General features: G+C 37.0%; 1 protein-coding gene across 5 annotated transcripts in view; it reads right to left on the bottom strand.

Moving 5' to 3' along the window:
• COL11A1 (collagen type XI alpha 1 chain) overlaps positions 1-14191 on the bottom strand; it is a 167428-nt gene that overhangs the window by 98315 nt on the left and 54922 nt on the right. For 4 of the 5 annotated variants that reach the window (XM_019473101.1, XM_009283198.2, XM_009283197.2 and 1 more), the window contains 7 exons: positions 11863-12108; positions 8771-8833; positions 7143-7184; positions 6714-6776; positions 3936-4010; positions 1801-1884; positions 1491-1547 (listed from right to left, as the gene is read on the bottom strand). In XM_019473101.1, coding sequence (XP_019328646.1) covers positions 1491-1547; positions 1801-1884; positions 3936-4010; positions 6714-6776; positions 7143-7184; positions 8771-8833; positions 11863-12108 — 630 coding nt within the window. The remainder of the gene's footprint in view (positions 1-1490; positions 1548-1800; positions 1885-3935; positions 4011-6713; positions 6777-7142; positions 7185-8770; positions 8834-11862; positions 12109-14191) is intronic. The other variant, XM_009283200.2, reaches the window with a different exon arrangement.

Below are 14191 nucleotides of genomic sequence, written 5' to 3'. Positions count from 1 at the left end.
TCTCCACAACTGGGATGAGTGGAAGGAAACTACTTTGGAGGAAAACGCTATTGCATTCTGAGGCAAGTTTGAGTGGAAGGAAACTACTTTGGAGGAAAATGCTATTGCATTCTGAGGCAAGGAGAAAACCAGGTAGCCTCCAGCAACTTCTGTTGCTGTTTTCTATGTATGCTGCCATAGTTGTGACTGGCATATCTCTGCAGCCACTTTTTCTTCACACAATAAACCAACAGGAACTTGCTTCATCCTTTTCTCTTGGTTACCCAGCGATCACTTGTTTTCTTTTCTCAGTAGCACAATTGTATTCTTGTCTGTGTTTTACAATGAGATGCTTGTCTGATCTAATGAAAACTGCTAACATTACTCTTTGCGTCCATCACCATAATGACAATATAAATAAAAATCACAGCAGACATAGATCAAAATTTAAGAGGCCATATATTTGCCAACCTAGCTATGTCATCACATTAGACAAAACAACAGTTCCCAAATTAAGTGGATCTTTCAAAGATGGATGCTGTACTAACTGTAGAAGGGAATTTCACTCTACATCAGCGGATAAATACAATCACCTGGGAGAAATTTAGAAAAGACTAGTCTTCCAGAAAGCTTATGATCTTGGCTGCAGCATTTGTTATTTTATATCATGGTACAGATGCTTTATAATAGCTTTTTGAAAGATGGTAAATGCTAAATTACGCCATTTAGTGGACTATTGAGTCTGAAAAGTATCCATTTCCTAAAAGAGGAAATTGCAATCGCAAGATTGATCAGGTGGTTTTGGCTTGCTGAGCTTCCTACCTGGTTTTATTCTTTCAATGTGAGTATTGTCCTTTTGAAGTGTTTGTAGGGATCACAGAGGCAAACCTATTCATGATCAAAAAGTTGTTTTGCACGTCATCAGAAAAACTGTGGTGTTCCATGTACAGACTTTGTACAAGTATTAAGCTTTTTTAACATCCACAAGGCCATTTTCCAAGTCATTCGGTATTAGCAGTCAAGCTAAATTCAGGACTGAAGTAAAAAAGTACAATTCTTTTCGAAATCTGTATGGTTTTTAATTGCTTATAGGCATGCCTCAAGAACTTTTCAGATTCAGCTTAAATAGTGAGTCAAGGTCATTCTGCACACTCTTGCTTTAGTATCCCCTTCTGTAGAGTTTCATATTTACCACAAGAAATTTTGCAAATATTATTACAGAGATGACTGACTGTAGAGGCATATGTAGTTATTTACGTAAAACTATTCGCTAGTTTTGTAAGTCTACCAGTGTGCTCTATCCAAACACCCCAAAATCTACAATAAAAACTGATTCAGTATTCAGGTTGCATTGCAGACCTTGAATAAGAATACAAACTATGGCTTTAATTCCATCCGTTTCTTTTCAAATAAAGTAAGTATAAATACAGAGGTGTAGGCAAGGCCAGAATGAGATCCACGGCCTTGCGTTACTGTGTTCTTAAACCTGTGCTCCTGTTTTGTTTACATACCACGGGACCTGGTCTTCCAGTGAGTCCCATGGGACCAGGTGGACCTCTCATAGCAATCTGAGAAAACAAACAGAACAAAACAACAGGTATCATGAAAAAGCTGCCAGCCAGCATACAAATTCTATATTAATACAATTTCATAATGCATTAGCAAATAGCCCCCATCATTGACTCAGCTGTCAACAAGGATAACTACTGTGATGAGATGATGCTTAGAGCTCTTTACTTCCCATCCTGCATGATATAAAATGGAAATTTTTTTGGAGCTGTACCCTTGTGGCAGTTTTGTTTGCAGGCTCCTTGTGCTCACCCTAGCTTGCTGAAGAATAGCTTGTGCTTGAGCTTCCTGAGCTGAGATTGTTGGGCCCTTCTCACCATCTCCACCAAAGCGGAACTGCAAGTATCAAAACAAGAAAAGGATTCAGAATTTGTCAAATTAAAACCATGCTTGTTATTCGCTGCAACTGTGTAAACCACTTCAACGACACGGGGTCTCAGTCTTTAGTTCATTCCACTAACTTCAGAAGACTGCTGCACTGAGGCCACAGAATAAAATTGAAGTACTCATTGCTGCACTCCTGGACTGTTACTGCTCATGAAACTGCTAGCAGAAGCTTTGCAATGTTGCAGAGACACTAAGCTGCAACAAGAAGCACGGCTTTCCAAAGGTGTGGCATAGGCACGCTGGATATCAGGGCCATGAATCTTTCACTGCCCACAACAGTTTATTCGGTTTGCCTACGCCCAGAGCTGGCACGGTAACTGAGGTCTTTCTCCTGCAGTCATATTATTAGCCGAATGGAAGGATTTTTTTGGAAAGTGACGGAAAACGTATTGCTTTAAGCCCCCACAAATGAGCACCTGACTTTTTCTAAAACGAGAACTACCAAGCCTTCTATCATTTGAAAGGAGGCCAGGTGGTTTGTAGGGATCCGCGTAATGTGGAATCAAAAATATTTTTCCAAGCAAAAGTGCCTAAATTCGTTGTCTTGCATCCATTGAAAAGCTGAACCCATTTTGATGAATTCAAGCCCCACACATGATGATGAAGAGCCACCCATCCCACAAAAGGTGTCTCCCACATGTTACTTGGTGTTTTGAATGTACCTCTGTGACAAGACAGTCTACCACTGCTAGATTCGATTCCACCTGTTTACTCCTTTATACCAGGATGGCTCTCAAGCTAGTGAGCAGGTCATCTGTTATAAAAGGATAGTGGCTTCTCAGTGGGGTTTATAAATGTGGAAAACAATTCTGGACAGTGGTTAAAGTACTAGGCTGGAATTCGGGAGACGTGAAGCCAATTCCTTCCTTCCTGAGAAATTTCTGGTTTGACTTGGTAAATCGCTTGTGGTGAGACTCATTAACATCTAAAAATAAAGCTAGTGAGATTTTCCAAAGTGACCGATAGGTTAAGTATTAGTCCACACTTACTACCTTTAGTGGAGCAAACTGATAACAGCAATTACAGACGGAAGAATGATTTGGGAATAATTCCCCTGAGGACTAGTGGCATTTTTCCATCAACTAATTATTGGTAAACAAATATTTCTGTTACACAGCCAGCTGCGATAACAGAACTTGGTGCAAGCACAAGGTCAAAAACATTAGCTTATTTTAATAAACTTCCATTGATTGTTTCATAAATAGAAAATAAACTTTACAAAATCATCCTTTCCTCATTGATACTGATGGAGTCCTGCCTCCTGTATCAGAACTGCAGCAACTATAGCTCTGAGACTTTTTACTTACTTTGCTTTACTTACCAAAAATACTGCCCCTTCATTTACAGTTGGTTTATCAGTTCTCTGGGATGGTAGTACTCATCAGAGCTTTCACATACACACATACACTTAGGAATAATTAATTCCATGCATATAGTACTTTTCATACCACAAAGCTGCAAGATACTTTAACAGCTTTGGGCTTGTTCCTCCACCTGCTAAAACAGATGGTGTTTTGCTTTGACTCCAGTGGGAGCAGAGCTGGCTATGTGCATATATTTCTATTCAAAGGATGCACTGACTCTTCAAAGAGGACACTGAAGTCCAATTTAAGCATGGAATGCTTAAAATTCTCCATGTCAAGGAGACTTGAAAGCACACATGCCTGCTGGGAGTACATGCCCTTTATGCAACAGCAAACTCCTTGTTTAGGACATATAGTAGCAAATAATAGTTACTGTTGAAAACATAAGGAGGATTTCAGTGAGTATAATACATTCACGTAGGTTCCAATCTGGCAGCCATGCAGGAGCTAAAGCATATGTTTTCTTTGAGGAAAAAAAGGTACCATACGATCTTCAAATGCTTACACCATACTAGAAACTGTATCATCTCTCACCCAAAGACAAAATCAGATGAAAAAAGAAAACACCCATCCATTTCTCGAAACACGCTTCCTCATTTTGGAGGCTGGCTACCTTGTAATCATCATAAAACTTACCGGCAACATCAACATGGTACCTGGGGGACCTGCTAAACCATCAGCACCAGGGAGACCAGGGCGACCAGGTGGACCCTAAGAGAACAAAGGGATGAGAGAAGAACGGGTGAGAACAAAAAGATAGTCATATAAGATAAACCTTTTGAGTCACTCACACACACTCGTATTCATAATGACGCACTTGGAGGTTTAATATTCTCTCTGCAAATGGTTTGGGAATGTTATTCATTATTAGTGAGGTAATTAACGAACTGAGTTTGGGGAAGACATTCGGCAATAGGGAAGAAAGCTATTCTCTTTAATTATCTTACTTACAAATTATATTAAAAAAAAGGAGTACGGAGCACTTAATTACAGAGGCTCTGCTCATGATTTCATAGGCTGGGCTGAGCTGAGCTTTGCATTGTGTTCCAGTGTTTGCTTTACTTGATACAGAGAACTAACACTCCTGATGCTCTTTAAACCCTTTGAGTAGGCTTAATTTACAAAGGCTACATAAGTCCTGCAGCTATGACTCGAAATCTATATGAAATCTAATTCTCCCTTAGAGTTTAAAAAGAGCTAAACTTTTTGTGTAAGCTGGAGTTGAAGAAATGTACCATGTGTGTACGTGATGCTCCTAATTATTGATCCAACACGCTGCATAGATAAATACTGCCGTTGTGACAACCATCAGATTTACAATTGCACCTTTCCTCCCAGCAATTTGCATGCTGCATTTTTACTAGCTGAAGTCAGGGCAGGAAGGACCTGCATCAGGAGTGCTCATTTGCCTGCTGCATGCCTGCCAAACAAAGTACTCATTCACCAGAACGGCTCTCTGCAGGGTTGCAATGACAGACCAACAAACATCAAACTGTCTTAACGGGTTCCTTCTGCTGCTCAGGAGTTGAACAAAACAATGGGAATCCGAAAAATTTTCGTGTTTTTTCCCCTCTTCAAGAACTAAGATCAGTAGTCTGTAACTGAGTCTGTTTGAGCTCTTTTTTCAAAAAAGCCTGAAGCATTGAAAAATAATTCCCTACTAATAACAGACTACAGATAAATCTTAAATTATTACTAATTCAGATGTGAAATATTGAATAAAATGTTGTAATTGTTAAAAAGAACCATTATAAATACAGGGAGTTTTGAGTTAAGGTTAAAAATTAGAAAAATAATTAAATGCACTTGCAAAGCACCCAAAGAACCTTCACTCTGACCTGCAGTGACTTTATGCCATATGATTATGAGTCTTTGTGAAGATTAGAACTGAAAGATTAGATCAGAAGATGAAGATTAGATTACTGAAGATGAATCTGAAGATTAGATTAGTTTTCACTGTCTTCTTCCATTGCACCATTTTATGTGAGTGAAATTCATCCCCACCGTAAGCAAAAGTGGGACCACTTATGGTCCTCTCCAGAAGGGTATGTTCATTCATTTCTCAATTGTCTTATACCCATCATTAGGATTAGAATGATACAGTAATTTAGTACAGAAGCTGAAGCACCATAGGCAACTACAAAAAGTGGTGGATTTCTCAGCTAATTGTTCTGTAGTTCCACGCTTAAACAACATTCTCAATTATTCTAGGTATTAATTCGGGCTTTTTAAAATTAAGCAATGTGCTTTTCTTGAGTGGTAATTTTCTCAGAATGTTACTTTTCTAAACTTTTTACCTAAGACGAAAAGTAGTCAGAATAGTTATAGCAAGAGCTAGAGCCTTTATTCACATACACTGTTGTTTAAGTAAAAACCCAAACCTGTCCACATACGTTTAAAATTTGAAGTAAGACATGTTATTTCATTAGGATGGAATCTGACAGCAGAATCTGGTTGCAGAAATCTGTATTGTTCTCATGAGTTTGGTAACTCATTTCTACAATTATTTATTTGTGTAATGTGTCCTTTTTTATATAAAACATGAAGTCTGTTCCACGACAGGGACATGATGTGTTTAGTCAATTTTATAAGTTTAAATTCCAAAATATGTTGTTTAGTTAATCTTCAGGAAACAAATATGAAAGAAGTGTGGATGCTGACTTACTATCAAGGTGAAGCATTGTTGGAATTTTAATATTACGTCATTATTCAGTGAAGCAATAGCATCTTCTCAACATCTTCTATACACAAATAGAGCATGAACATGCTAGACTCGTCAGTAAACTATCACTCATAAAACTCAGGAAAGTTTTTTTGTAGCCTATTTTCCTCAAATAAATGTATTTAGGCTGTTTCAAAATTGTGTTAGTTATGGTGGTAAGAAAAGGCTTGTGAGAACACGTCAGACTAAAATAATAGCTTAAATTTCAGTTATATTCATGACTGGATAGGGTTCTCATTCAGTATGTTATTTAATATGGCCAATATATTCTGCCTAGATCATCTAAATATTATCCATCACTTTCAACATAACCACGTGTATTTTGATTCTGCAGAGCTTGTTTTTCTCTGTATCTCTACATGTTATAGCTGGTCATACTGATTTTTTTAAAACTCATTCAAATCCGTATGAAATGTTTGTACTTACTGCTTTATTATATTTTAAAATCACATCAAAACAGAGAAATATAGACAAATAGGAACTTAACTTTTTTCCTGTATTTACAGTACATATTTCTACCACTAAGGAAATGTTTATCCAGATTCTCAGTTGATTTGATCAGCTGAGTAAAGTTCCATTGAAGTTTCTTAACCTATGTGTATATATTTCAGATCAGGATCTAACGCGCTTACTCTTGTAGCAATTAGTGCAAGACATACCGTGAATACCCAGGATAATCTCTGTCGACTTACCCTTTCACCAGGGTCACCTGGAGGACCAACAGGACCTTGTAGACCTGGGGGACCTGTAAGACCCTATGGAAAATGAATGACATTATTATGCTGAATGGCAGCTTGCAGCATTTTTGAACTATTTTTTCTCTGGGAAGTTATGTTGGACAAATATTTGGATAAAATAATTATAAGGCGGTATACTTTTTTGTCTTACAAAGATTTATAGTCAACATTCAAAAGTTTGGTTTTCATGTGCACTCAGCCTGTAGCATGCCATCACTGAAAATGCTGGAGACGACCCTTTTTTACTCCCTTCTATAAATGCTAAGTCCAATATACCATTTGGGAACTATGATAAGACCAATATTAATTGCATTAACTCATGAATACCAAAGCACAGTGGACAAATCAAAGGCAATAAAAGGAAATTGTGATTAATCTACTTACAGCAGGTCCTCTTGGTCCCGGTGGTCCTTCAATGAGCATACCCTAGGGGGGAATGAAAAAAGATACTGAATTGGTTGTGTCTTGGAGAAAACTATAAAACACCTTTTTAGCTGAACTACTAAAGTCACTATTTCTTAGCGTTTTGATAAACTTTTCTGGGGATCTTCTCTCCACAGTTACTAGAATTGGAATCTGAATTGCTGCATGGCTTTAAAAGTGAGAAAGACTGCTAGGCTGGAGGCATCTCATAGTACTTGATTCAAAATATTTAGGTTTTTTTTAATGCTTTTCAAGGATTTGATGTGAACAGCTCTGGCTATTTCTATGTTGTGGGTCTTATAGCACCTCCTAGTTCCTTTTTTTGAGTGCAGACACTAGTCCAAATTCCAGGCCATGGTAAGACCTACGAATACATGATCCTCACTTGTACTTGGCTTTCCATAGGAAGGAGGACTGGACAAACAAGCTTGAAGCTAGCTGTAGTGAACTCCAACAATGTTGGAGATTGGCAGTGGATACCTCTTCAGTATTTTGGATGTAAACTAAATGTATCTTGCAATGGTTTAAAAAAGCCATGCATTTTATGAGCTAACACGCTCTGAGCTTCTTCACAGAACACGACTGAGAGGTCACAGTCTTGACTTGTAACTTGTTCATTATTGTAGTCCTTTAACTCTGGTGATCAGTAACTTAGCCAAATGCTAATCCTAGGGTCGGAATATTGAATTAAAAGGGAGCTTTTGGGTCACGGAGTCCAGACCTTTGATATTTAGGTAACAATAGCACATCATAGTATTTTATCAGGCTTCAACTTAAGCTAATTTTTTCCCTTGATATTTCTGTACCTAATTTTCTATGAAATAAAAACCAGATTAAACTTTAATTTCTATTTCGGTCAAACACATATTTGAAAGCAGTCCTTGAAAATTCGAGAAGAGTAAACCACACTGGCATTCAACTCCTGCTAGGTATTATAAAATGATTATTTTTGTATAATCTGTGTCTTCTTTTTAATTCAGTTACATTTTAGTTTCTAACTGTCAAGCATGACACTACAGTAAACTTTGTCCTACTGTAAAAGCCACTTAGTTACTATACTACTATTTAAAGATGAGAAAAAGTCTGTAAGCTACTGACCCATTACTGTGCTTATGACCAAGCTGTAACCTCCGAAGAAAGTATTTAATTAAACTTTTAGCAGTTTGATCGCACCAGCACAGGTTAAACATACAAGCATTTGTTTAACTTCTCAGAGGGACTTCTGTGCCCTTGTTGAGACCTGTAGTTACAGAGTTACCTGTGCCTAAGCGGGAAGCTATCTCTGTAAGTCTGTCCAAGACGTAGTTAATAAATGGCCTGAAGAGCAGATTGATGCTCTGTTTTCCTCTGCACAAGAAGATTCTCCTTGCTTTAAGGAACATGTGGTTAGTCCTTTGTGTAACCGAAAGAGAAGGCTGAACAGGCTACTGTCTGTTATCACTTTTACACCATCCACACTGCAGGTGATTGTTTCAGAGATCACGGATAAGGTTACTGTCATCCTATCATGAACAACAGGGTTTGATAATGATGTATCAACAGTGTACATATACAGTGCTAAAGGAAAACTCACCCACATCTGTACTTACAGGTTCAATCACAGCTGGTTCTCCCTTTTGGCCTTTTTCTCCATAAGCCCCGTGTCCAGTCACCTGGCCAGTAAAAACAGCCCCCAAAATGAAAATAAGTAGAAGGTCTAAGGACCTGGTACAATAAAGAACAGCAGCAACCTGTAACTGAAAGCTAAAGCTGGAACTGATCTGTGCTATGAAAAACACATCACAGGCACAAACCATATAAATCAAAAATATGTAATACATGAGAAATGGAAAATGCAGAAACTGCATGCATACTTTTCAAACTATTGGATATTGTCCATTTGTAGTTTTCCAATGAGATGCAATAGTTTGCATCCCGTGGTTTGCATTAGGACTTTGGACTAAGAATCTATAACTTCCGTGTGCAAGTCATAAAGTTGTTTCTTTTCTTATTTGAATGGACATATTCTTGGCAATTAACAGTGAGTCTTCATGGCTTTCTGAGTTAAGCAAGCCTAAAGTAAGCTGGAAAGAAAGATCCCTTGGTCCCATATGGACAGTACCCTTCAAGCTCCTAACTTCATTCATTAGACGTCCACAACGTGGATTAGTCTGAGAAGAGTCTATGACTTCATGGCATAAATGGGAAAGGTGTTAAGTGGCATGGTAAACATTAAATAGTATTTCATGGATAGCCAGTTATGCCTCCTAACTACATGAATTAGCATCAACTGCAAAATTCTTTTAGGATCAGCTCTACGGGAAGTTTTGGGTTCAGGATTAAGATAACAGAAGTACCTAAAACAATAGGTCAATAACACATGCTAGTGGCAGAACACAGACAGACTCAAGCTTCGAACAAAGAAAAAGAAAATGATTTTTTTTTTTTTCAAAACAGGACATATGTATTTTTCTTCAGAATTACCTCTCTTGGTTGCTAACATGTCCACTGCAAACTAGAAATTAAATTCAGCTCTTTCCAGAAGAAAATTTGAAATGCTTTTTTATTTCAGTAGAGTTATTCCATGTTTACACTAAAATAGCTGGGGATTTGAAAATGTTAAGGATAATGTTACAGTATTTCAATATGAAATATTTTGGAAAGAAAAAACAGAGATATAGGTTCATGGCTTGTGCATTTTGTACTGATTTATAAAGGCACAGATCTCACTAGTAACGATGCAATAGTTCATAAAAATCAAGTAGCAAGAGGTATAGATAAATATGTTTTATTATATTAATGAAAATTGGTTGTAAAAAATCACATCAGGTCTCCATCTTTGGAAATATTGCCCCTTTTTTGAAAGTTTCCAGGTACTGAGTACTTTTCACCTTGCCTTTTTTAACAGAGGTAGAACTTCACTTGTTCCAAATACATCCATATGTCAAAGGAAAATGATATGATATAATCTGGTTCAGCAGATGAGAGTTGTAATAAAGCTGGCACAGGTCAGAGCCTGGGTTCTAATTCAAGCTTCCTGACTCCTTCAGTTCTGTAGTAAGGCATTTTAAGTTGAAATTTACACCAGGGGATAGAGTCTACACAGTCATTTGCTTAATGCAGGCACAAATGGTGCCTTATGGGCTCTTTGCTTTGCAGATAATCTGACCTTTTCTGTGTCATTCTGCCACAGTGTCCCCATCTGTGCTAGAAGGAAAAAAGTAAGCTTGTATCACATTGCATAGATAAGGATCATTAAAAAATACAATGACCCCAACAGGGTTTAGAAAGGAGTGATAAATGAAATACAGAAGCATGGGTTTCAAGGTTGGCAGAGAAAAGCAACCTCACAGCATTTGCTGTTATTTCTTGGATCCTTTGTAAACTGAAGTTTGGAGTTTCTGAGGAGAAAATAAAGATAAGACTGAGCAAATACTGCAAACAGAATTCTCCTTTCCTACTATATTCAGGGCCTTCCCAATTAAAAATCCAAGCAGGAATTATTTTGCTTCCAGTCTTAGTCACAGTAATTTTCTTTGCAGCTTCCACAGTCCGGTAAACTGGTAAACAAGGATCTTGGCACAACTAAAGGAAAATTAAAGCCTTGCTCTTAAGCCTGTGATTAAGTCAGAGGGAAAGAGAGAGCTATAAAACACAAAAAAGAGCATGATTCACAGGATCCACCATGTCATCCTATCTTTCTTTATATATACTGATCCGTTAAATCACTCCTGCAAGGTCATAAACCTGTCACCATTGACTAAGCTTATTTTCATGAAAGGGTTCAGACCTTCACCTTCCCACTCATCAACTTTCTCCTTGGAAAGCAGCAGAAGCCATAGGATTCTAGACACTTATATGCATTTCAACTTCTTAGGGTAATCATATAAAAATATTAATTACAGTACTTGCACCTGCATTAGAACTTACATTCTTTCCAGCTTTAGCTCTAGTTTAGAAAGATTTTTAAAACTGTTCATTTTATCATTTAGTTTTGGAATTCCACCTCCTCTTTCCATTCCCTCCCATCTTCAACCCTCCCTGATTCCCTTCACCAAAAGAGACAAAACCCCTGCATTTAATAAAAATAAAAAGTTCAGGATTACTAAAACAAGAGGATGGGCTTGATCCAAAGCCTATCAAAAGTGAGAATATATCTAATACGTACAAGGAGCTCTGGATCAGGCTCTGTACAGTTCTGAGACTTTTCATGAAAGGGTTCAGACCTTCACCTTCCCACTCATCAACTTTCTCCTTGGAAAGCAGCAGAAGCCATAGGATTCTAGACACTTATATGCATTTCAACTTCTTAGGGTAATCATATAAAAATATTAATTACAGTACTTGCACCTGCATTAGAACTTACATTCTTTCCAGCTTTAGCTCTAGTTTAGAAAGATTTTTAAAACTGTTCATTTTATCATTTAGTTTTGGAATTCCACCTCCTCTTTCCATTCCCTCCCATCTTCAACCCTCCCTGATTCCCTTCACCAAAAGAGACAAAACCCCTGCATTTAATAAAAATAAAAAGTTCAGGATTACTAAAACAAGAGGATGGGCTTGATCCAAAGCCTATCAAAAGTGAGAATATATCTAATACGTACAAGGAGCTCTGGATCAGGCTCTGTACAGTTCTGAGACCGTACAACAATAAAGAAACACTAAATTAAATTAATCTGCATTATGCCTTCAATCAACTTACGCTCGTTTCTGTGATATCGGTCTCTGCAGGAACACCTGGACCAAACTCCTCATTAGTGGAATCAGTTGGTTTCTCTTCATATTCTTTATATTCATAAAAATCATATTCGCCTAAATCTCCATCTACCAGCAGATCAGATTCACTGAGGTCTACTCCTTTGTTTCCATATTCAGTTTCCTCAGTTTTTTTATCATAATCCTCTCCAGTTATGTATTCTTCAGCAAATACTTCTTCAGCGGGATTTTGCTATTCATATCAGTAGCAAAGATTTGGGAATAGGAGGAATAAGTGAGTTACTGTTAGTAAAGCAATGTAAGCATATGCTGATCCACCATGATGACTTGTCAAAAGAAGAAAGAACAGTAGAACTACAGCATACCGTCTTTTAATTAGAGTCTGAAGGAATGGAAGGTCAGCCTTTCAGAGTAATTAAAAGATCTTTGTATAAGTAGTACAAAGAAGTAATGCTTTCATACGCTTTTTTCTTTAATTTCCAAAACCATTGAAATCAATATATCCAGCACACTATGTGTACTGCTTGCTTAATGTTACTTTAGTGCCAAATATAGCTAAATTTCCTTGCTTGGTTTCACGCTTACAAGCATTCATGAATGAACATATGCACCGCAATGAGCAGTGAATAAATTCAGACCTTTTTACAATAACAATGTACAGGAAGTGCAAGCATCGCTTTAGTTAAGCCTTCTTTATTATTTTGTGTCTACAAATACCAATGCTGAGCTAAATGTTTCAACTTCTTTTCTCTTGTTAATGATTTTGCAGTTTCTTTATTACTCAAAAAGGCATGGTTCATGTCTGTCATGGCAATTTATGTATTTTTTGGCTGAGTCAAATTCCACCTGCAAAACTCAGATTCATTTTAACATTTCTGAAATCTCAGCTTTCATCTCCAAGTCTGTAAACTGTCAAACCAAGCAACCAACTTACAAGCACCGAAGCAGTTTAAAAGAATGCTATATTTGAGATGTACAAAACCATTTGCGAAAAAAAAGAGGATTGCTTTATTCTGTTACAGAGGTCTCTTGAAAGGATAATTTTGAAAGAAATCAAAGTTCAGATATTGCTAATATGAGACGGATATTCTAGATGGTCAAAAAAGATGAACTAGTACGATCTTTAAAAATATATTAAAACTCTAATCAACATCCAGAGTAATTAAAAATATCTTGATCTAACCATGATATTGAAATATATTGCAATTAAAATAGAAGGCCAGATTCTGATTTAACAGGTGCCTAATTCCATTAGCTACAGGACTATGACTTTTGCCTTACAGCTAGAGTAAATGCGGATCTGAACCAATTCTAAGCCAAATTTTGCCTTTATGCAGAACTGCTCTCGCTAAGGAAAGCATTTAGCACTTTGGAACCACCTCCTAACAACTGTACTATTGTACGACTGGCCTATAATTGCCCAAGAAACAGAATGATATAAATATGCCTCCGTCGATCAAGTTCTGAGAAGTAAACATGAGATTTAACACAAGAACAGTTTACAGTAGAATGAGCAAAATGTATCTTAATTCACCTTCACCTTCCAAGATACATAGGAGGAAAACCAAAAAACAAATGGGGACTCTCTTTCTCTTTTCAAATGTTTGGGGGCAGTTTTGTACATCTTTTAAGCAACATATCTTCATTTTGAAAGGAAAACGTAAAATAAAAATGAAAACAATACTTCTTATAATCAGCCATCATTTTTCTAAAACTAGCATTAATTAATATGCAGACATATTAATCAACACTGGCTTTAGGTGCAGTAATCTTAACAAAATAATGTTTAGGCTTGTCATTGTGGCTTTCTAAAAACGTGGTTTCTAACATAAGTGAAAATAATCATTTTATCTTTTTTGACAGTTCAAAATACAATGTTTCATAGAACCTCAGTGAAAAGCAAATAATTTGGTTTTGTTAGCTGAAGAACTATTAAAAGGAAATGATGGCTTCTGACTCAACTTCAATATGCTGCCATTCTTTGTCTTGTGTTAGGCTCATTTTATGCTGCATCTTAAAAGTTACAGGAAGAATTAGAGACTTCACTTCCTCTTAGATTAGGAGGACTATGTCTAGTATTTAACCTAGTTCATACTAGACATAGCCCCATTCACATCCACACTGAATGCAACAAACCTGCATTTCCACAGCAAATATCATCGAATGATTTCCAGAATCATGAACTCTGCAGTCTAAAGATTCAGCAGATCTCTACAGAATTAATGGGAGTTCTGCCCAAGAAAATAGTAGGTTCTGATATTGCTGAGAAAGCATAAATTTGCATTAATTGCTGTTATGCATAGATATGTGTATTT

The sequence above is a fragment of the Aptenodytes forsteri genome, unplaced genomic scaffold, assembly GCF_000699145.1.
Source record: "Aptenodytes forsteri isolate BGI_AS27 unplaced genomic scaffold, ASM69914v1 Scaffold181, whole genome shotgun sequence".
Classification (NCBI taxonomy): Eukaryota; Metazoa; Chordata; class Aves; order Sphenisciformes; family Spheniscidae; genus Aptenodytes; species Aptenodytes forsteri.
Note: the sequence above shows the minus strand (reverse complement) of the source record. Positions and strands in the feature narration are given on the sequence as shown.